The sequence below is a fragment of the Aquila chrysaetos genome, chromosome 22 (genome assembly GCF_900496995.4).
Source record: "Aquila chrysaetos chrysaetos chromosome 22, bAquChr1.4, whole genome shotgun sequence".
In the NCBI taxonomy this organism is placed as follows: Eukaryota; Metazoa; Chordata; class Aves; order Accipitriformes; family Accipitridae; genus Aquila; species Aquila chrysaetos.
The window spans coordinates 12,107,973-12,127,140 of record NC_044025.1 but is presented as its reverse complement, the minus strand read 5'-3'; the positions used below and the strand labels follow the sequence as shown (position 1 = coordinate 12,127,140).

The window sequence follows — 19,168 nt, the reverse complement described above, 5'->3', positions numbered from 1 at the left end:
CCTGAGGGGGGCCGAGCCTCCTGTCTCCTCGCCCTTAGCCTGAGGCTTTCGCCGTGCTGCGGCTGGGCTGTCTGAAGTGCTGGCCACAGCAAAGGCCTGTGTCTGAGATGGCCAGCTAGTAGGAAACTGCTTTCCATTCTGTGGTGAGCTGGAGGAACAGGTCTAGATGAACAATTGCTGATCACTTATTGCGACGAGATGCTGCCATTTCAGAAGAATCAAAGCCTCTCCTATAATGCCTCTGTGCCATTTGTGGTAAAAAGGCAGGGACTCTTCATTTCTTCTCTCTCCTTTCCCAGGGGTTCGTTTCAGCAGCTCAGTCGGTGTCGATGAAGTAAAAGCCCTGGCTGCATTAATGACATACAAATGCGCCGTAGTGGGTAAGTACAAGGGGAATGTAAAGCACATGGCGATTTGGGCATGGGATGGGGCCATGATACGGTGAGTCAGAAAAGCTCATTAGATGCTTTGAAAATCAGAAGTGCTCCAGAAGTGCAGGATGTTCATCTGGGCACGGATGTGCGAGGGCAAGGCTTGCTGTGGCTGCAGAATACGCCACTGGCAGTCCAGGATGTTCGTGTTAATCAGGGAGCATCAAGCACTGTGCTTCTCAGATGCAGTCTCTGTGCTTGGGTTGTCATGGATTCGGCTCTGGCTGGTGGCGTTTGTGGCAGGCTCAGGGGCCATATACTGTCCTCCCTTTAGCTCTGCTCCACAGAGGCCGCGTGGCATTAGGGGGGAGCCATGTGTGGCGTGGGGAAGCGCTGGCCCCTTGCCTGGATTCACCAACAAGTTCATGATTGCCGTGGTCACCCTCTCCCCCCAGGGAGACAGTGAGCTGGCAGAGAACATCTGTCTGCCTTACCTGGTCTTTTCCAGATGTTCCTTTTGGTGGTGCCATGACAGGTGTGAGGATTGATCCAAGGAAATACTCGGTGAGTTCACTCTTTTCCTTCCCCCACCGACAGCCCATAACTCACGCTCCATTTGCACAGCCCTCCCTCTCCGTGCGTATCACAGCGATGCACTCTGACAAGCAGGGCGAGACATTTGTAGTGAGTAACACTCACCCAGCGACTGTGAAAAGCAGCTTGGGGCAGGGAGAGGGGTGGTGAACTCTGGTTTATGGGTCAGTGCATCTGGCCAGAGACACGCTGGAGGAGTCTGAAGTAAGGACGTTCCTGCCGCTGCCTGCTGTGCTGGGGGAAGGTGCAAATCAGCAAGAGGTTGGAAGGGCAGTGAGCAAAGGGACCAGGAGTTTACACATCTTTTTTCGATCCAGGATCCCCAGCTGCTGTGAATGAACTCCCTGGAGACATCAGGGTGTGCCCTGTACAGGCAGGGCTGGGCAGCTGGCGGATGCTGTACCACGGCTCTGTGATTTTTCTTGGGGCCTACAGTAATAACTGTGTTTTGTTGTTCTTGCACAGGAACATGAGCTGGAGAAAATAACAAGGCATTTTACTGTAGAGATGGCCAAGAAGGGATTTATAGGTGAGCGTGGTTTTGTCCCGGTTCTGTAAGCAGTGTGTGGCTTGCAGGCAGTGGAGCGGGCAGCGGCTGCCTGGCTAGGCAGGCACAGAGGCTGCCTCTCACTCACTGCCTGTCAGCAGCGCTCACTGCCCTGGTGCTCTGCTGTCTGTTCACCGCTTTGCTTTGCCTGCACTGTGAATTTGGAGCAGGGGGAGCCTCGTGCGGTACCAAGCACTGGTGGGGCTGGCCCAGGCTGCCTCCCAGCTGCTGCTGGGCAGGGGTCTCACCTGGGCATTATCCTCCATTCCCGCTGGCCTGCAGAGTCGCAGGGAGGAGTGAAAGTTTCTCTTGTCTCAGTGTGTGATAGAGAGCTCAGTGGGTGCTGATCACAAGGCAAAGAGCTTTACACTCCCTCTTTACTTGAAATTATTAGGAAGGGACAAGGCAAAGGGCCTGCAAAAGGCAAAGGGCCTGCAAAAGCCAAAGCCACTCATGCCTGAGGGAAGCTGGAGAGAACCTGGGGTGTGGGCAGCACCACGCTTTGGTCAGGGGACCCTTGGTGTGCCCAAGGACATGACCAGCCTGTGCAAATCACCTGGCTGTACACATGCCATTGGTTGGAGCAGAGCAATCAAATTGCAAAGACAGGATTAGACAGATATTTCTATTCTGCAGGGCCTGGGATTGATGTGCTGGCCCCCGATGTCAGTACCGGGGAACGGGAGATGTCCTGGATAGCTGACACCTATACCCACACACTGGGGTACGGGGTAAGCTCCGACAGTGCTGGTTTTGAGCCCGGGATGCCATGGGCACTATGAGGGTTTGTGCACAGAGGCGTGTGCCACTGAGTTGCTTTAGGTTTAGCTGAGGCTTGGGGGAGGGGGAGGGAAGCTGAGGCTTGGGGAAGGTCCTCTCTAGAGGACTTGCACCAGGTGAGACCTTAACCTTCTCGCTCCCCATCCTGGCCTTGCAGGACATCAGTGCCCAGGCGTGTGTGACAGGAAAGCCCATCAGCCAGGGAGGCATCCATGGGCGACACTCTGCCACCGGGAGAGGTGTCCTGCATGGCATTGAGAACTACATCACCAACACAGACTACATGGACTGCATCGGCCTGAGCCCCGGCTTCCCCGGCAAGACCTTTGTGCTGCAGGTGAGTGCTCAGCCCAGCTAGAGCTTTGAAGAGGACACTTCCTTAGGACCTTTCTGCCCCTCCTTTCCAGGAGAGCTTTCAGTCTTGGCTCCTGCAGTGCTGCTTGGACATGATTTCCCAAATCTCTCCTCACCCTGTGGCAGCTGGCACTTGTTTGAGCAGTATTTCAGACCTGCTGTGTGTGGATCAGTTTCTAAGAGCCTGCCTCTTAGAAACTCAAACCAGCAGTCAAGGGGTGCTATGCTGCTCACACTGCACAGGCATTGCCAAGGTTTCTCTGTAGCCATCCCGCCTGAAAACGCTCACAAAATGGAAGCTGCGACTGACCCTCTCCTGTGCAGCAGCCAGAGTGGAGAGGTGGCAGGGAACAGGGGGCTCTGCCAGACTGGATGGAAAGAGCCGACCTCAATGACAACTTCACGTTTCTGTCACCTCCAAACCTGCCTCAGCAAGCTGTGATGTCACCTACAGTGAATGTCCTGCTTGTGGGTGTAGCCCCCATCGCTTCTGGGTGCTCTGTGGGTCTGGCCCATGCTGGCATTGTCTTGCCTAGCAGCCTGGGAGCTCGGTGGGACCCTGAGGGTGCCAGCTCTGCCTTTACCCCTCTCCTCCCAGGAAGGATCTACCCTTCCCTCCAGCCCAGGGCCTGCTCATAACTGCAGTGAGGTGCTTCCCCCTGCTGTAGCTCCAGGAGCTCCTGCTCTCTGCCAGGCACTGCTGCCCCGATCCACTGCCTGCTCTGCCCACAGCTGCCCGTTTGCTGCTGAGGCCACTGCTCTCTGCAAGGGAGAAATAAACTGGAAACTGTGCAGCTGAAGTCTTGCCTGTGGCTGGCACTCTCTGCTTTCCTCTGAGCGTTCGCTCCCCAACGCAGCTCCCTGCCGCGGGGAAGAGGCTTTGAACAGAGGCTGCACCCGGAGCTGCTGCCCGCAGTGCCCTCGGGAATGGCCCTGCCTTTGATCATCCCTTTCCGCACATCCTTCTGCTTCGCTGATGTGGCAGAGATGAGAAGGCTGAAGTCCTTGGCTACTGTGTGTATAATTTTGCTGTGTTTGGGAGCTCTTTTTGCAGTCTCAGGAACCAGTGTTGTTTTAGGAGCTGTACCAAGCTAGCAAGTGCTTTGGGGCAGACAGTGCAAAATCATCTGTTCCCATAAGAAGAGCTGAGCTACCCCCATGGCCCTGCCCTGTGCCATGGCAGCTGATCACACCCCCTCAGCATCAGGTGCAGGAAGATTGCTCAGATTGTGCCTAGGTTCTGCATGGTGTCCACCAAGAGACTGTGTTTCTCACTGGATCTGTATTCTATCGAGATTGGCCCTTAGAAACTGAATGGCATGCTGTGCTTGGAACATCATGTCCAGGAGCTCTGGAGGTGATAAAGACAGGCTGAGCAGGAAGCCCTTATCCCACGGGCTCTGCTTTTCACAACCCTCTAACTAGCCAAAGAGATCTCTGTCCTGCCAGGTCCTAGGCTCCATCCAGCCAAAACATTCACCAAGACCTGCTAGATGAGGGGTTCTTATTTGTGCTTCTCGGCTCAAGCTCCTCAGAGGGGACTGTTACCAGAGCAGCAGGTCAGTTTTCAGTGTTTGTCCCCACAACTTCCCTCTCCCCAGACTGTCTCTGCTCTGTGTTGCTGTAGGGCTTTGGCAAAGTGGGGCTGCACACCATGAAGTACCTGCATGATTACGGAGCCCACTGCATCTGTGTTGGGGAGACAGACGGAGCCATTTACAATCCTGGAGGGATTGACCCCAAGGAGCTAGAAGACTATCAGCAGGTGAGTTGAGCCCAGTTGTTGTGGTTTCACCCCAGTCAGCAACTAAGCACCACACAGCCACTCACTCACTCCCCCGCCACCCGGTGGGATCGGCGGGGGGAGAATTGGGGAAAAAAAAAGGTAAAACTCGTGGGTTGAGATAAGAACAGTTTAATAGAACGGAAAGGAAGAAACTAGTAATGATAATAGTAACAATAAAAAAATGACAATAATAATGAAAGAATTGGAATATACAAAACAAGTGATGAACAATGCAATTGCTCAGCACTCGCTGACTGATGCCCAGTTAGTTCCCCAGCAGCGATCCCCACCCCAGGCCAGCTCCCCCCAGTTTATATACTGGGCATGACATCACATGGTATGGAATATCCCTTTGGCCAGTTTGGGTCAGCTGTCCTGGCTGTGTCCCCTCCCAACTCCTTGTGCCCCTCCAGCCTTCTTGCTGGCTGGGCATGAGAAGCTGAAAGAAGAATCCTTGACTTAGTCTAAACACTACTTGGCAACAACTGAAAACATCAGTGTGTTATCAACATTCTTCTCACACTGAATCCAAAACATAACACTATACCAGCTACTAGAAAGAAAATTAACTCTATCCCAGCTGAAACCAGGACACCAGTCAACCCAGCCCCTGTTCTTAGGGAGTGGTGGTCAGTGCCTGTCTCTGAAATGCCCACAGAGAAGGGGGCTGCCCCTCATCTCCTACAGAGCCCACCTCTGAGGGCAGTGCTCAACACTGCCAGGCTGGGCCCAGCCAGACTCTTCTACTCATTCCAGGGCCATGGCACCATAGTTGGCTTCCCAAAAGCAGAGCCCTATGATGGCAGCGTCCTGGAGGTGCCCTGCGACATCCTCATCCCTGCCGCTATTGAGAAGCAGCTCACAAGGGAGAATGCACCCTGGGTGCAAGCAAAGGTACAGACCACTCATGCCACACACTCCCAATAAGCCCTGCATTGGTGTGCTAGTGACAGCAGCCCAGCTGAACCTTCACTTTTGGCACTCAGCACCCCAGCGAGGTGTCACATCGCTGCACTGACAACTTGCCTACTGTGCCAGAGGGACAGAGTGTGAGGCAGAGGTAGCAGGTCACATAATTTAGGGGAGGAAGAAAGCCCAAGCCCTTCCCTTTGCTGGCAGGGAGTAAGGATCGTTGCAGTGACCTTGGCTGGCTCCTCTGTCATCCTCAGTCTTCATTGCTGTATCAGATGCTCCCCACAGGGCAGAGGAGATGATACCCTCAAAGGTACTGGGTGTCACAGTGTTGACGCTGGAAATCATAGGCACCAAGTAACAGTGATCAAAGCAGGGCACTGCTACAAATACCAGCTTCCTCCCTTCACTGTGAGCTCTAGGGACCAAAGGGATAGGGCGTGCTGGAACCTGGGACTCTGTCACAGCAAAGGTCTTTTGCAGCCTGAGCCTTTAATCATTCTGTGCAAAACATGAGGTCTGAGCTTTTGCTCATTCTGAACAGCTCTGGTGGGGAGCGAGTGCCCAGACCCCTGCTGCCAGAAGTGGCCGGGGGGGGGGCGGGCGGATCCCAGCAGCAGGGAAAGCAGCCTGTCACTGGTTTCTTCTTTCATTTCTTCCACCTATCTCACCTCTGTTCTGCTTGTGCTCTCAGATCATTGCAGAAGCTGCCAATGGCCCCACTACACCAGCAGCACACGAGATATTCCTGCAAAGAAACATCCTGGTCATCCCGGTATGTCCATCCCCACGCACACAGGGAGATTGTGGGCTCGTGGCTATTAGGGCCACACAGTGTTGTCAGCTGCACCGATGTGGATCCAGCTGGGCTCTGCCAGGCTCTGGGATCAGGCAGCGTTGATGGTGCTGTCTCAGTCAGCCTGTTCCCTGCCTTGCCCCAGCTCCTGAGGACATCTCAGATGCTTGGTTTCTCTTCTGAACCCTCCTGGTTCTCAGCTGCAGCAGCGATAGTCATGGGGCACCTGGCCAGCACCAGGATGTCCTGCAGCTGCTGATGGGCCAACAGCAAACTGTGCCACGTCCCACAGGCTGTCAGACCAGCTGGTGTCTCTGCTCAGAGTCAGTGCAGAGCAACCGTGGTTCTAGGATTTGGCCATCCCAGTAACCTCAGGACTGTCTCTGAGGGCAGAGCCCAAGGGTATAGGGAGGGACCCAAGGCAGAGGAGGAGAGATCCCCAGATTGGTCATGTGTCTTGGGGTCACCCTAAGCAGCACTTCTGAAGTGTGTACTGCTCTTGGCAGGACGTGTATGTGAATGCAGGTGGTGTGACTGTGTCCTTCTTTGAGTGGCTGAAGAACCTGAACCACGTTAGCTACGGCTGCCTCAGCTTCAAGTACGAGCGGGAATCCAGCTACCACCTCCTGCAGTCAGTTCAGCACAGCCTGGAGCAGTGGTTTGGCAAGGCCAGAGGGGAGATCCCCATCATCCCGTCCCCAGAGTTCCAGGCCCGTGTGACTGTAAGTGCCTACAACCATGGAGGGTTGTCCTGGCTCACTTGTTTCACATTCCCAGACACTCCTGTCTGCCATCCCATTGCTGAAAGCCGAGCTTGTGGCACCTACAGAGCCCCCCGTGCTATCCTCCCACTGATGGAGGGGATGGGGTGGAGATGCCATCTGTGGTGGTACAGCCCTGCCATCTGAGGGTGCTGCAGGGAGTCCCTTAGGAGCCAAGCCATGTGCTGGAACCAGCTGTAGAGGTGGCAAGCCAAGCTTGCACTACCTGTGGTGGTCCTGCGCCGAGCAGAGGGGCTGTGTTTGATAAATAAGTTTGGGGGGCCAACCTCTAGCCTCTCCCACAAAGGATTCACTTGTTGTGCCCCTCAGGGTGCCTCAGAGAAGGACATCGTGTATTCGGGACTGGCCTACACCATGGAGCAGTCAGCCAAGGTACCTCCGAGGGCTCTTTGCCTCTCCCATCCCTGCTCTTGGGCCCCTTACCTCACTGCAGAGACTCTGGGCTGTATTTGGGGGGTGCCCACCCACAGCACCCCATCACCAGTCCTGGCAGGTCAGCCTGAGGCCTGGTGATGGTGATTCATCTTCCCAGTGGTGGCTGTATCCACAGTTTGGGTAAAGCCTCGTGCTCAGCAGCATCCCTTGTTGCTGCTGCGTCCCTGTCCCTCTCTCTTCCCGCAAACCTGTGCGCCCCATTTCCAGGGTTGCTTAGATGAGCTGGGGGGTGCAGTGCTGGGTGGGGGGTGGTCTCATGCCACCTCTCGGGGAGGTGGGTGCATGCCGTGCTCAGCAGTGTGAGCTGTGTTCGTGGAGCCCACCCGTGGGCGCAGGGTCTGTCCCCAGGGGAGCACTGCGGGGCAGCAGTGGGAGAGTCTCCCCAGACCTGCTCATAGGTGGCTCCAGGTCTTACAGAACAGACCCCTCACTGCGTCCTCTGCCCCCGCCTTGCCCCCAGACCCTCCCAGCACATACCAACCAGCCTCACATCTCTCCTCTCTCTCTAGCAAATTATGACCATGGCTGCAAGGTACAACCTGGGCCTGGACCAGAGAACTGCTGCCTACCTGTGCGCTCTGGAGAAGGTATTCACCGTGTACAACGAGGCCGGTTTCACCTACTGACACAGCAGCTGGCAGGGCTGCCCCTGGCATCACTGCCAGCCGTACAGTGAGGGTCACAGTCCTGCTGCGCAGGGAGTGCCCCGGACACCGTAGTCTCTATAAATGGTTGGTTTGAGCAGATTGTCTCCCTGCTGCCTGGCTCTTAGCTCTCCTGGGCAGGGGGCTGTCTTCCCCCACACTCCACCTCTGCCCCAGCCCCTTTACAGCCTCCTGGGCACTGGAAGAAGCCGTGCTAATGCTGGTTTTGCTCTGCTTGCCCACGGCTGGCAGAATCGGACAAGGGAAGGAAAAAGTACAATTACCTCTAGGGGAGGGGACAGCCCACAGCAAAGCCAGCCCCAGGCACAGACGTCTTGGTCCACTGAATAACACACGGTGGGTGCTACAAGCACTGCTGCAACTGGCGCAGACACAGGGAGCAGAGCCAGGGTGGGGATTTGCAGGCATCAGCAAACCTGTTGTGTGTTCGTGCTGACTGCTGCAGCTTCACTCTTTGCCGGCAAAGCTGGCAAGCCAGCACGGGTAGGGGATTTAATCTGATATTCATGGTGGGGAGACTCAGCCCTGCCTCTCACCCCGGCCTGTGCTGCAGTCAAGGGGCTGGAGGCTGGCTGGGGACTCAGGCTGGGTTGGTGGCCCTGCCCTGGGGGAGCTGAAGGCCCAAGGACTGCGCTCTGGGGTGGGCACAGGACCCCCTGCTGTGGTGGACACCGCTTAGTGGTGTGTGGCAGTCACCTGCCCTTGAGGTGGTCACACTGCAGCTGAGCAAGCTGCAGGTGCCAGCCATGTCCCTGGCCCCCTGAGGGGAGCAGGGTCACATAGGAAGGTGGGGACAGCAGAGAGGCTCCCCTTTGCTCTGCACTTCTAGCACAAGATCAGGGTGCGTCTCTAGGAGGTACCTTACAAACGGCAGCACATCCTGCTGCAGGGAGTACTGGGAGAAGCCTGCACCCAGCCCCTGAACCCTCTCTGCTAGCACAGCCAGTGTCTCCTGGGAGGGAACCAGTGCTCGAGCCCAGGATTGTGTCTAGCCTCGTCCTGGCTCAGGGTCCTCAGCCCCAAATGGCCTCCTGCATTCACCTGCAGATGCAAAGCACTGCAGCCAGCACACAGGCAGGTGGCACGGGGACACTGCCTGCGCCCCAGGCCTCAGCCAGAGCGCAGCTGGAGGCCAGGGCACGGTCAGCTGCTGCTGACGCAGCAGCGAGCAGACAGCAAGGCATCATGTCCTCACGAGGACCCAGTCCTGCCCACTCTCCCAGCCAGAAGGGGTCAGCTAGTCTGCCCCAGCCCCTCATTCTTCTTCCCAAAACTACCCCTGCCGCCAAAGCGCAGGGCCACCCCTCTCCCCAGGGAACCCACAACCAGGACCAGGGGGCTACAGACAAGAGTTGGCTTTATTCACGGACACGGGGGCAGCTGTGTCACTGGCAGCTGCCCTCGTATTGCACATCCAGCGACGGGGGCGGGGGGATATCCATGCCACGTCACAACACAGTGTCGGCACTACGGGACCTTGGGGGGGGCGCGGGCACCGTCACCACCCAGCAGGCTGGGGAGCGGGCTTGGGCGCCAAAGGGTTCACAAAGGCAAAAGACCCGTCCACCCATAGATAGAGAGATATATATAAAAAAAAATAGTTCCACGATGACCAGAGCAGAACCACAGGGACACGCGTGCAAGCAAAATGTACAGCAGCCCGCGAGCAGGTAAACATGCTTTGTACAGACACAGACACGCCGGGACGCAGCCGGGGTTTATGGCGCTGGGAGGGATACAGAGCGATAAACCCGGGCTTCGTGGACACACGCACGCACGCACGCACACCAGCCCCTGCGGGCAGCGCCCACGGCTCGGGCACGCGCCGGGGCTCGGGGGCTTGGACACGGCGGGTTTTTCTCACTGCTAGACACGGTACGGAGACATGGACACGGTCCCTTGGAACGGAACTGGAGGAAGAACTCGTGAGCGAACGGGGCAGGGGCACCCCTGCTCCTCCCCGGCACGCGGGCACCAGCCGGGGCCAGCTGGGGAGGAGCAGGGGGCTACCGGCGGTTCGTTGTGCTGCTGGTGGAAGAGGCGAGGACGGGGGTCCATTATGCCTCTGGCTCGTATTCCTGGTATTCCTCCTGTGGGGTGGGGAAAGAAAGAGTCGGTGAGAAAGCCCAGGTGGGGCACGGAGCCCCTGTCCCCGCCAGCCCCACACCAGCCTGCCCATGAGGCTGCAGGGCTGCGTGGACGGGGCACCTGGGAGCAGGCAGGCTCCGGGCTTTGCTCTGGACAGCGATGGCCACCAGCGTGCTGAGCGCTGGCAGCCTGTGCCCTCCACGGTGCCCTGCACCCCCCTACCACCCCGTCCCCTCACCTGCGGGGGCTCCTCGTAGTTCTCCCCCTCTGGCTCCAGCAGCGGTTCGACCAGTGGCTCCTCGACAGCCTCCTGGGCCACCTCCTCTGGCTGGGGGTAAACCGGGGGGTCAGTCCCACGCACACAGCCCCCCACGTAGCACCCACCCTCCGTGCGCCTGCCAGACCGGGGGGACCTGGTAGAGACCAGCAACGCACCCGGGATACTGGGTTCTCCACGTGGGGGGCACCAGTGGGGCCCAGTGGGCACCCCAGGCACACACCAGCCAGCCTAGCAGGGAGGTGACAGGCAGGGGTCCATGGGAGCAGGGCCTGGGTACACATGTCCCCGCACCGCTCCCAGCCCCAGCCCCAGCCAGGCAATGGGTGCTGGCACTGTGTGGGCCCCGGCGGGCTCCAGGTGCTGATGGGGCTGCGGGAGCATCCTGCATCCCTGGCAGGGGAGGGTGGTGCTGGGTAACCCCTCCCCGGGGCTGGCAGAGTGGCTGGCTGGAGGGAAAGGGGGGCAGCCGATCCCCCCGTGCAGCGGCGGTGGTGGCCTCATTTCTTCAGCTGATGCTATTTTGGGCTAAGCTGGAAGCCAACGGCTCATGGGGGCGGTGAGATGCGAACCCGCCGCCCCTCCCCACCCCTCCGCTCCCGCAGCTGTCAGGTCACCTCGCAGCCGCTGGAGCGATGCACCGCCGGCTCCACGCCGCCGGCCGCCATGCAGGATCCCGCGCACGCACACGTCCGCAGCGGCCGCGCACGCAGCCGGCACGCTCGGGGCAGCGACGCCTGCCCGCCCAGGGCACAGGCAGAGCAGATGGGGACCCTCAGGGTCCCTCCCGCGGGGCTGGGGAGCAGCCGAGGGGCTCTCCGCCAAGCCTGGGGACGTGCCAGCCTCTCCGTGGGCATGGCAGTGGCCGGGGGGTCTCACCTTCAGGTCCGCAGGGAACTCTTCCTTCTTCACCAGCCCGGTGGCCGCCGCGATGTTGCCAGCGCCTGAGAACGCCGCTTCGCCCAGCTGGGACGCCTGCTCCTTTGCTTTCTCAGCCACTGCAAGAGCCAGGGGTGCCCATCAGTGCCCCCCCCGTGCCAGGGAGGGGTGCCCAGCTGTGGCTCCACGCCCCGCACTGCCCGGGGGGGCTGGTGGGGAGTCGCTGGGCAGGATCAGGCCCCCCCCTCCCTGCCCAGGCACTGGGGAGGGGAGGGGGCCGGGATGCTGCTCTGCAGCTGGGCAGGGAGTGTGAGCAGCCGCCGCAAATCCTTCTTCGTTGCGGGCCCTGTTATATAAGAGGCTTTAGCCGGGTGACATCAGCCCCTCAATTAGCCTCTGATCTCGTTAGTGCAGCCGCGCTCTCTGGGCCAGAGGGGTACCGCGGTGGGGAGCCAGAGGGGACCGTACCTGAGGTGACGCCTTGCACCACGCCTTGGGTTTTACTCCCTGGGGGTAGAAAGAGACAGAGAAGGTGTTAGAGGGGCCAGTGGCCGGGCTCTGCTACGTGCCGTGCCCGGGACCCTGGCAGGGCTCCGCAAGCCAGGGCAGCATCCTGCCCGCACCCCAGCCCGGCCACGCCGTGGCAGCCGGGGGACCGAGCACGCACTTGGCTCCCCGCAGGGCTCCTCCGGCCCCTGCAGGAGCCCAGGCTGGGGCAGCACAGGGACACTGCCATGTGCCAGGCAGGGCAGAGACGCCGGGGCCCAGCGCCGTGCCAGGGCACAGCCAGGCAGGGTGAACGCCAGCTGTGCCGCCGAGCAAAGCCCCCTGCGGGAGCTGGGATGCATACCCAGAGCTGGTGCCAACACAGCACGGGGGCTGGGTGCTGCCGCTGGCCATGCGGACCCTGCCGGGCTCCCTTCAGGCAGAGCAACACAGCCTGCAGATGCCACGACACCCCACGGGATGGGAGCGGCGTGTCTGCGACAGGGGGAAAAGCGGGAGCCGGGCAGCTCCTGCAGGATGGGGCCTCGGGGTGCTCCTTGAGCTGCTGGACCCCCATCCAGAGCACGAACCCCTGGGCAGAGTGGGGGTCCAGGGCAGGTACCCACCAACGCCCGAGGGAACAGCTCTGGGGCCTCAGCACTCCTGCAGAGCTGATGCCCTCCAGAGCAGGATGGAGCCCCAGCCCTGCACCCTCCCTCCCACTGCGGGCAGGGGCAGCCTCGGCTCCCTCCCCGAGCGGGCCACCACCACAGCTGGGCACAGAGCCTGCCTCCTCTCTGCCAGCAATGTCTTCTAGGACTTGGCCCCGAATGGACCCTGGCCCCGAGGGGCAGCGCAGAGAGACACCCCCCCCCCCCCCAGCCCCAGGCTGGTGCAGGAGAGATGCCGGCAGAGCCGTGATGTGGGATGCGCTCCGGGTCACGGCCTCGCCGAGGGGGACAAATGTGTCCCCAGCCCCTCTGCTCCGAGCCGGGCACATGGCAGCACGGGGGTCACCACCTCCATCAGCGTCCCTCTGCGCTCCTGCCTGCCCCAGAGCATCCTCGGCGAGGAGCCGCCGTGCCCCATCCTCCCGCCCGCACACGTCCTGTGGGCAGGGGGTGGGCAGGGCACAGCGGGCACCGGCCCTCGGCCCCGGGGCACCCCGCCGGCAGGGTGGTCGTGGCGGGGAAGGGGCAGGGGCAGACGGGGGCTGGGGGGGGGGGAGCGGGGAGGGGGGGGACGGACGGCAGGGGGATGGGCAGGAGGACGCAAGGGCAAACGCAGGAGCGGGCAAGGGCAGGCAGAGGGGCCCGGCAGGGGCACGCAGGGGACGGGCGGGGATTAGCCGGGGGGCAGGCAGGCCGAGCCGGCCCTTACCGACATAGAGGACCCCCTCCTTGGTCTTCTCGGCGGCCTCGGCCACCCCCTGCTTGGTCTTCTCGGCGGCGGCGACCACCCCCTCCTTGGCCTTGGACAAGCCCTTCATGAACACCTCCATGGCGGCTCTGCGGGGAGAGGCCGCACGGCTTCACCCCGCCCCGGCCCCCCCCGGCCCGGCCCGGCCCGGCCCCGCTCCCGCCCGCCCGGCGCATCCCCCGGCCCCGCCGCCCGCCCGCCCGCCCGCTCCCGGTCCCGCCGCCCGTCCGACCTGGCTCGCTGGCGGCGGGACGGGCGGGCCGGGCCGGGCCGGGCCGGGCTGCGGCGGGGCGGGCTCAGTGCGGCTGTGCCGGGGCCGCGCCGCGCTGCGCCGCGCTGCGCCGTGATGCGCGGGGGGGACCGCGCCGCGCCGGGCTGAGCCGTGCCCGGCCGTGCGGAGCCGTGCCCGGCCGCCCCCGCCCCGCACGCCGCCCCGCACGGGAGCGGCACCCCGGCCCCTCTGCCGCCCCGGCCCGCGGGCTCCTTCCCCGCACGGCTCGGCGCCCCCGGGACGGTCCCATCGCGTCGCACCTTCTCGCCGTCCCCACCCGTCCTGATCCCCGTCCCACGCTGTCCCCACGCTATCCCGTCCCGGTACCCAGCACGTCCCATCCCCGTCCCACCCTCTCCCCGTCCCATCTCCTCCCGATCCTGATCCCATCTCGTCCTGATCCTGATCCCGTCTCGTCCTGATCCCATCCCACGCTGTCCCCACGCTATCCCGTCCCGGTGCCCAGCACGTCCCATCCCCGTCCCACCCTCTCCCTGTCCCATCTCCTCCCGATCCTGATCCCGTCTCATCCTGATCCCATCCCACGCTGTCCCCACGCTATCCCGTCCCGGTGCCCAGCACGTCCCATCCCCGTCCCACCCTCTCCCTGTCCCATCTCCTCCCGATCCTGATCCCGTCTCATCCTGATCCCATCCCACGCTGTCCCCACGCTATCCCGTCCCGGTGCCCAGCACGTCCCATCCCCGTCCCACCCTCTCCCTGTCCCATCTCCTCCTGATCCTGATCCTGTCTCATCCTGATCCCATCCCATCCCATGCCCTCCCCTCTACAGGCTGTCCCCATCCCGTCCCGTTCCTGTCTCACCTCCTCCACGTTCTACGCCATCCCATTCTGATCCCATCCCCTCGTCATGTCCTCTTCCCACCTCATCCCACCCCATTCCCATCCCACCCTGGCCCCCCCCGTCCAATTCTGATCCCATCCCCTCCCCATCACATCCCACACTGTCCCCATCCCATTCCATTTCTATCCCATGTTGTTCCCATCCCATCCTACCCTGATCCCATCCTCCCCATCACATCCCATCCCCAACCCCATCCCATCCTCCACATCCCCACCCCCCATCCCGATGCTATCCCGCCCCATCCGTGTACCATCCTGCCCCATACCACACCACCTTGATCCCACCCCACACTGTCCCCACCTTACCCCATCCTACCCCCCTATCCTGATCCCATCCCACCCTGACTCCCTACCCTCATCCCCCAGCTCCCTGCCCTAGGGGGAGTTCCCCCCATCTCCCTGCTCCCCAGGAAGGGCAGACCTGGCACCCCCTCCCCAGAACACCCTCCTCCCGCCCCACCAGCTCCAGCTGGGGTGGCTGCCTCATCCCACCCATCTGTGGGCACTTAAGAGCCAGGGCCAGCTGGGGGAGCCTGGGCTGGCCAGTATGGCTACTGGGGAACAGGTGAGTCCTCTCCCAGTGGGCTGGGCCTGCCGGCAGAGCCAAGGAAGCCCTGCTGTCCCCTCAGGGCTCCCAGCTGTGGGATCTGTGTCAGGGTGTGGGGGTGGCTGGGGGGGGGGGTGTCACAGGCTCCCTGCTGGGGTGGCTGTGGGGCTCCTCGGGGCTGTCCCTCCTTCCCCAGCGCAGGCAAGAGGAGCGGCAGCGCCGGCGGCGAAGGGTTCAGCAGCAAGAGATGCTCCTGGCAGAGAGCCTGGGCAAGCACCCCCTGCAGAACAGGTATGGGAGGCCTGGCAATGGGTAGCCTCTCCCAGCACTGGGAGTGGGGTGCTGGGTCTGGAGGGGGGCTCCAGCACGGCTGACACTTCCCACCCCCATCTCCCTTCCCTCCCCAGGTGGGCACTGTGGTTCTTCAAAAATGACAAGAGCAAGATGTGGCAGGCAAACCTGCGCCTTGTCACCAAGTTCAGCACTGTGGAGGACTTCTGGGCGTGAGTGTCCCATGGGTGGGCAACGTGCCCCCTCCAGCAAGGTCCTGGAGGGGGTCTGGGCCAGAGTAGGGTGTTGGGGGTCGCTGAGGCACCTCTTCTCACCTGCCTCTCTGTCTTGTCTCTGCCCGGTGCAGGCTGTACAGCCACATCCAGCTCGCCAGCAAGCTCACATCTGGCTGCGACTACTCCCTCTTCAAGGTGTGACACCTCCTCTGCTGCAGTCCCTCCTCAGAGCCCCCTGCAGCACCCAGCAATATGGGGGCCCACTGGGTGCCGGGTGGGACAGGCAGGCTGCCCTGGCCATAGGGTGGGAGGGGAAGCCTGGCTGGGTGCTCACAGCTCCCCAAGCTGGCTCTGGCCAGGTGCTTGGTGCCCTTGACCATCCCCTTGCCCATCCCTAGGATGGCATCGAGCCCATGTGGGAGGACAGCCAGAACAAGCGTGGTGGGCGCTGGCTCATCACCCTGGCCAAACAGCAGCGGCACACCGAGCTGGACCGTTTCTGGCTGGAGACGGTGAGTGCGGCCCCGCTCGGGCCGGTCTGCAGGGTCCTGGCAGTGGTGTTTCCCCCTGCCACAGCACCAAGCCCCAGCGGGTATTGTCCTGAGCTCCCCTTCTCCTGGCAGCTGCTATGCCTCATTGGGGAGATGTTTGATGAGTACAGCGATGAGGTGTGCGGGGCCGTCATCAACATCCGCGCCAAGGGGGACAAGATCGCCATCTGGACCCGGGAAGCGGAGAATCGGGAAGGAGTCACCCACATCGGGTAATGCAGCTTTGTGGAGGGGGCTGCATGGGGCCAGGTTTGGGGGGAATGGGGTCCCTGGGCAGGGAGCTGGTGGGAGAAGCGATGCTGCCCTGTTCACGCAGCCCCTTCCCTCCTCCAGGCGCATCTACAAGGAGCACCTGGGCTTGTCGCAGAAGGTGGCTATTGGGTACCAGGCCCATGCAGACACGGCCACCAAGAGCAGCTCCCTCACCAAGACCAAGTTTGTAGTGTGACTGCGGGAGTGGGATGCTGCCTGCGGAGTCCCCCTCTCCCATCCCACAATGAATGGCTGCAGCTGAGCACAGTCTGTGTGTCCAGGGCTGGGCCAGGGCTCTGGCACCCTGGGGTGGCTCTTGCTTGGGAGGGGGTCTCCTGGGAGGGGGACAACGCGTTGCCGTAACCTGTACCCACCTGCTGGGTGAGCAGGGGTGGGAGCACAGAGCTGGCATTGCCCAGGCATCGCTGTGAGCTTGGGACACCGTGTCCCCCCCTGCCTCCCCCAGTGCCAGTGTCCCTCTCCCCGGGGCTGCAGGGGTGTCTCTGCTTTGGGGGACCCTGGATAGTCCTCAGGAGTATGCTGGGCTCTGTCCTCCCCTGGCTAAAGCATGGGCACAGCTTGCTGCCCTGCAACCCTGGGTGTGGGAGGGGGTACCAGAGCCCTGCTCCTCTGGGTTGGTTCAGCTTGGGGAGCTGGTCCCCGTCTCTCCCAAGCCCCTGCACGTCGGTGGGACATGGGTCTGCCTGCCTTTTCAGGAAGACTATCTCCCTAGCCAAGACCTCCCTGATATCCCCCCAGGGTTGGTGCTGGGGCTGCAGCACAGCATCATTCCCATGTTGCCCACCTCAGGCTTTGTTTGCTCACATCCCCTCCCACAGGCACCTGCAGCATAGGGGCTATGAAGCTTATTTGCTTCCGGAGGGTTTATTGGTGCCAGACCTGCAGGTTCACAGCCCCAGTCTATTGAGCCCTGGGAGTTTACTGGCTCCTCCTCTCTGTGGCCCATGTCTTCCATGGTCCTTGCCGGCTGTCCTGACCCTGGCTGCAGAGGGGCCCCCTTCCTCCTTCCCCCCCCACTCTGCTCCAGCACAGCCCAGCCCACAATCTGTCCTTTAGTCTTTTATTTGTGTTTTTGACTGTTGGGTCTGTCCTCCCTCCCTGCCTGTTCAGGTCCTTGAGGTGGAGCTGCCTGCTCACCTCCTGACAGTGCTGCCTGCATTCCTGGCCTCACTGCAGCTTTCCTCCAGGAGGAGCCTCCTCCATCCCCTCGAGGAGCACCTGGGCAGCTCCAGCTCAGCCCAGGCTTGCACCCTGTCCAGGGCAGCACATCCAGCCCATCCACACCTCCCCGTGAGCCCAGAGCTGGGGCCACTCACCCCCACTGCTGCGTGGTGCTTGTGCTGGCTCAGTGCTGCTCTGCCTGCACCTGGGGTTTGCGGAGATCTGGTCCTGCAGAGGACAAAGTCTTGACTACTTCTCTGCTGTTGCAGTTGGTTGAGGCATGTCCGGCCACAGCTCTGTGGCCGTGGCACCCTGGGCCCTTGGCTGCCTGTGGTGCTGCCCTGTGGGGTTTACTGGAGTGTGCTGAGCCCTGCCCTGCCATGACTGCACAGAGCTGTGTCCCTGGGACTCAGCTGCCCTCCTCCAGGGCCACCAGCCCTGCAGCTCCACTGGGGCAGCTGTGCCAGGGCTCTGCCTGCAGCCTGCCTGCCCTCCATCACCCCGCATTTTTCCCCTGTGCCAGGCAAGAGGTGCTGCCAGAGAGGGGAGGTGGGAGCTCGTCCCTGGTCCGCAGCGGGCCAGGCCTTGTCCCCGTGTCCTTGTATCACTTGCTGGCCCTGGGCTGCTTCTCTGCACAGGTACAAGGCGGGGGGGGCAGGACCCTGCTGTTCTCCCTTGTAGGGCAACCAGGCTAAGGGTGCTGCAGGCAGCACTGGCCCTACGGCCGGCAGCAGGACCAGGCAGGGAGAGGAGGGAACAGCAGTATGGGGGTGGCCAGCACCCCCAAGCCTGGGGTGCCTGCAGGCGGGGCGGGGGGGGCACTGAAGAGGGGAGGCAGGCAGCAGATCTCCCTGCTCCGGCTGGGGCTGGGGGCTTGCAGCCTGCCCTGCCCGGCGTCTGCCCGTCCGGGCAGCGGGTGCCGGCGGGCCGGCAGCCCGGGTGCTGCCTGCACTGCGGGTCGCTCGCCACGCGATGGAGCCGCTCGCCCGGCCTTGGCCAGCTCCGGCACGGCAGGGCTGGCAGCCTGCCCCGTCTGCAGTGGGGTCCCTCCCTGCCCTGCCTGCAGTGGGGTGGCAGAGCTGCCCCGGCCCCCCCTCCAACCCCCCCCGAGTGAGAGGCAGGCAGAGGCCACGCGTGGGGCACGGTTTGTGGGACTGGCAGGGCTGAAGCTGGAGGGGGTGTGGAGGCACGAGGGGTGCGTGGGGTGCTGAGACCCCCATGCAACACGCCATTAGTGGCCCCTGTCTGTCGTGTCCCCCCCGCCCCCCCAGCAGTGGCAGTGTAAAGTGGGTGAGGGCCAGGCACTGCCTGTCTGTCTGCCCCTTCAATCTGCTCCTCTGCCCGGCACGGCCCCCCCATAGCCCCTCACCTGGTTCTGGGGCTGGGCCACGCTGGCACACTGTCCCTGTCCCCTCACCCCCATGCTGGGCGCAGCAAGGGGGCTGTGCTCATGGGGTGCCCTGCTCCCCGTCACACCAGGAGGCCAAGGTTACTTGGGGGGCGTGGGGGGGGGGGCTGGTGGCAGAGGCTGCTGCGCGCTGCCGTGGTTCATTGCCATTCGCATGCAGCCGCGGTGGGATTTCATCTGATTGGAAAAATAATAGGGGCCATTTATCTCCGTGGCTTTATGGGCTCCTGGCAGCCCAGCTGGGCTGGGGGGCTGGCAGTGCCCACCTGGAACCCGCCCTTTGGGGACATGATGGCCTCCATCCTTGGCTTCTGCACCCCAGGGTCCCTGCCTGGGAGGTGGAGGGTGCTGGGATGTGGGGGGCACTCAGGGACCGCCCGGGTGGGCACAGCAGTTGCCAGGAGCCACCCATGGAG

General features: G+C 62.2%; 3 protein-coding genes across 4 annotated transcripts; 2 read left to right on the top strand and 1 right to left on the bottom strand.

The window, feature by feature from the left end:
* The first annotated feature begins 340 nt into the window (after positions 1-340).
* LOC115334241 (glutamate dehydrogenase 1, mitochondrial-like) lies at positions 341-9,241 on the top strand. The gene is made up of 11 exons (XM_029998222.2): positions 341-380; positions 880-935; positions 1,431-1,494; positions 2,149-2,243; positions 2,450-2,629; positions 4,274-4,411; positions 5,189-5,326; positions 6,039-6,119; positions 6,647-6,862; positions 7,232-7,294; positions 7,867-9,241. Exons 1-11 carry the CDS (start codon positions 356-358, stop codon positions 7,981-7,983), a joined length of 1,173 nt encoding a protein of 390 aa, XP_029854082.1. The 5' UTR covers positions 341-355; the 3' UTR covers positions 7,984-9,241.
* A 121-nt stretch (positions 9,242-9,362) lies between these two features.
* On the bottom strand, positions 9,363-13,549 carry SNCB (synuclein beta). The gene is made up of 6 exons (XM_029998219.1): positions 13,404-13,549; positions 13,133-13,260; positions 11,735-11,773; positions 11,267-11,385; positions 10,349-10,438; positions 9,363-10,112 (listed from the first exon to the last, which is right to left on the bottom strand). Exons 2-6 carry the CDS (start codon positions 13,251-13,253, stop codon positions 10,080-10,082), a joined length of 402 nt encoding a protein of 133 aa, XP_029854079.1. The 5' UTR covers positions 13,254-13,260; positions 13,404-13,549; the 3' UTR covers positions 9,363-10,079.
* Positions 13,550-14,297: 748 nt separating this feature from the next.
* EIF4E1B (eukaryotic translation initiation factor 4E family member 1B) lies at positions 14,298-17,233 on the top strand. 2 transcript variants are annotated; one of them, XM_029998221.1, is made up of 7 exons: positions 14,298-14,871; positions 15,050-15,144; positions 15,261-15,356; positions 15,491-15,554; positions 15,758-15,871; positions 15,983-16,122; positions 16,244-16,473. In XM_029998221.1, the coding sequence occupies exons 1-7, from the start codon at positions 14,854-14,856 to the stop codon at positions 16,356-16,358; spliced, it is 642 nt and encodes a 213-aa protein (XP_029854081.1). In that variant the 5' UTR covers positions 14,298-14,853; the 3' UTR covers positions 16,359-16,473. The 2 variants fall into 2 exon arrangements, with proteins under 2 accessions (XP_029854081.1, XP_029854080.1); XM_029998220.1 differs by having other exon boundaries at positions 15,758-16,122; positions 16,244-17,233.
* Positions 17,234-19,168: the final 1,935 nt, after the last annotated feature.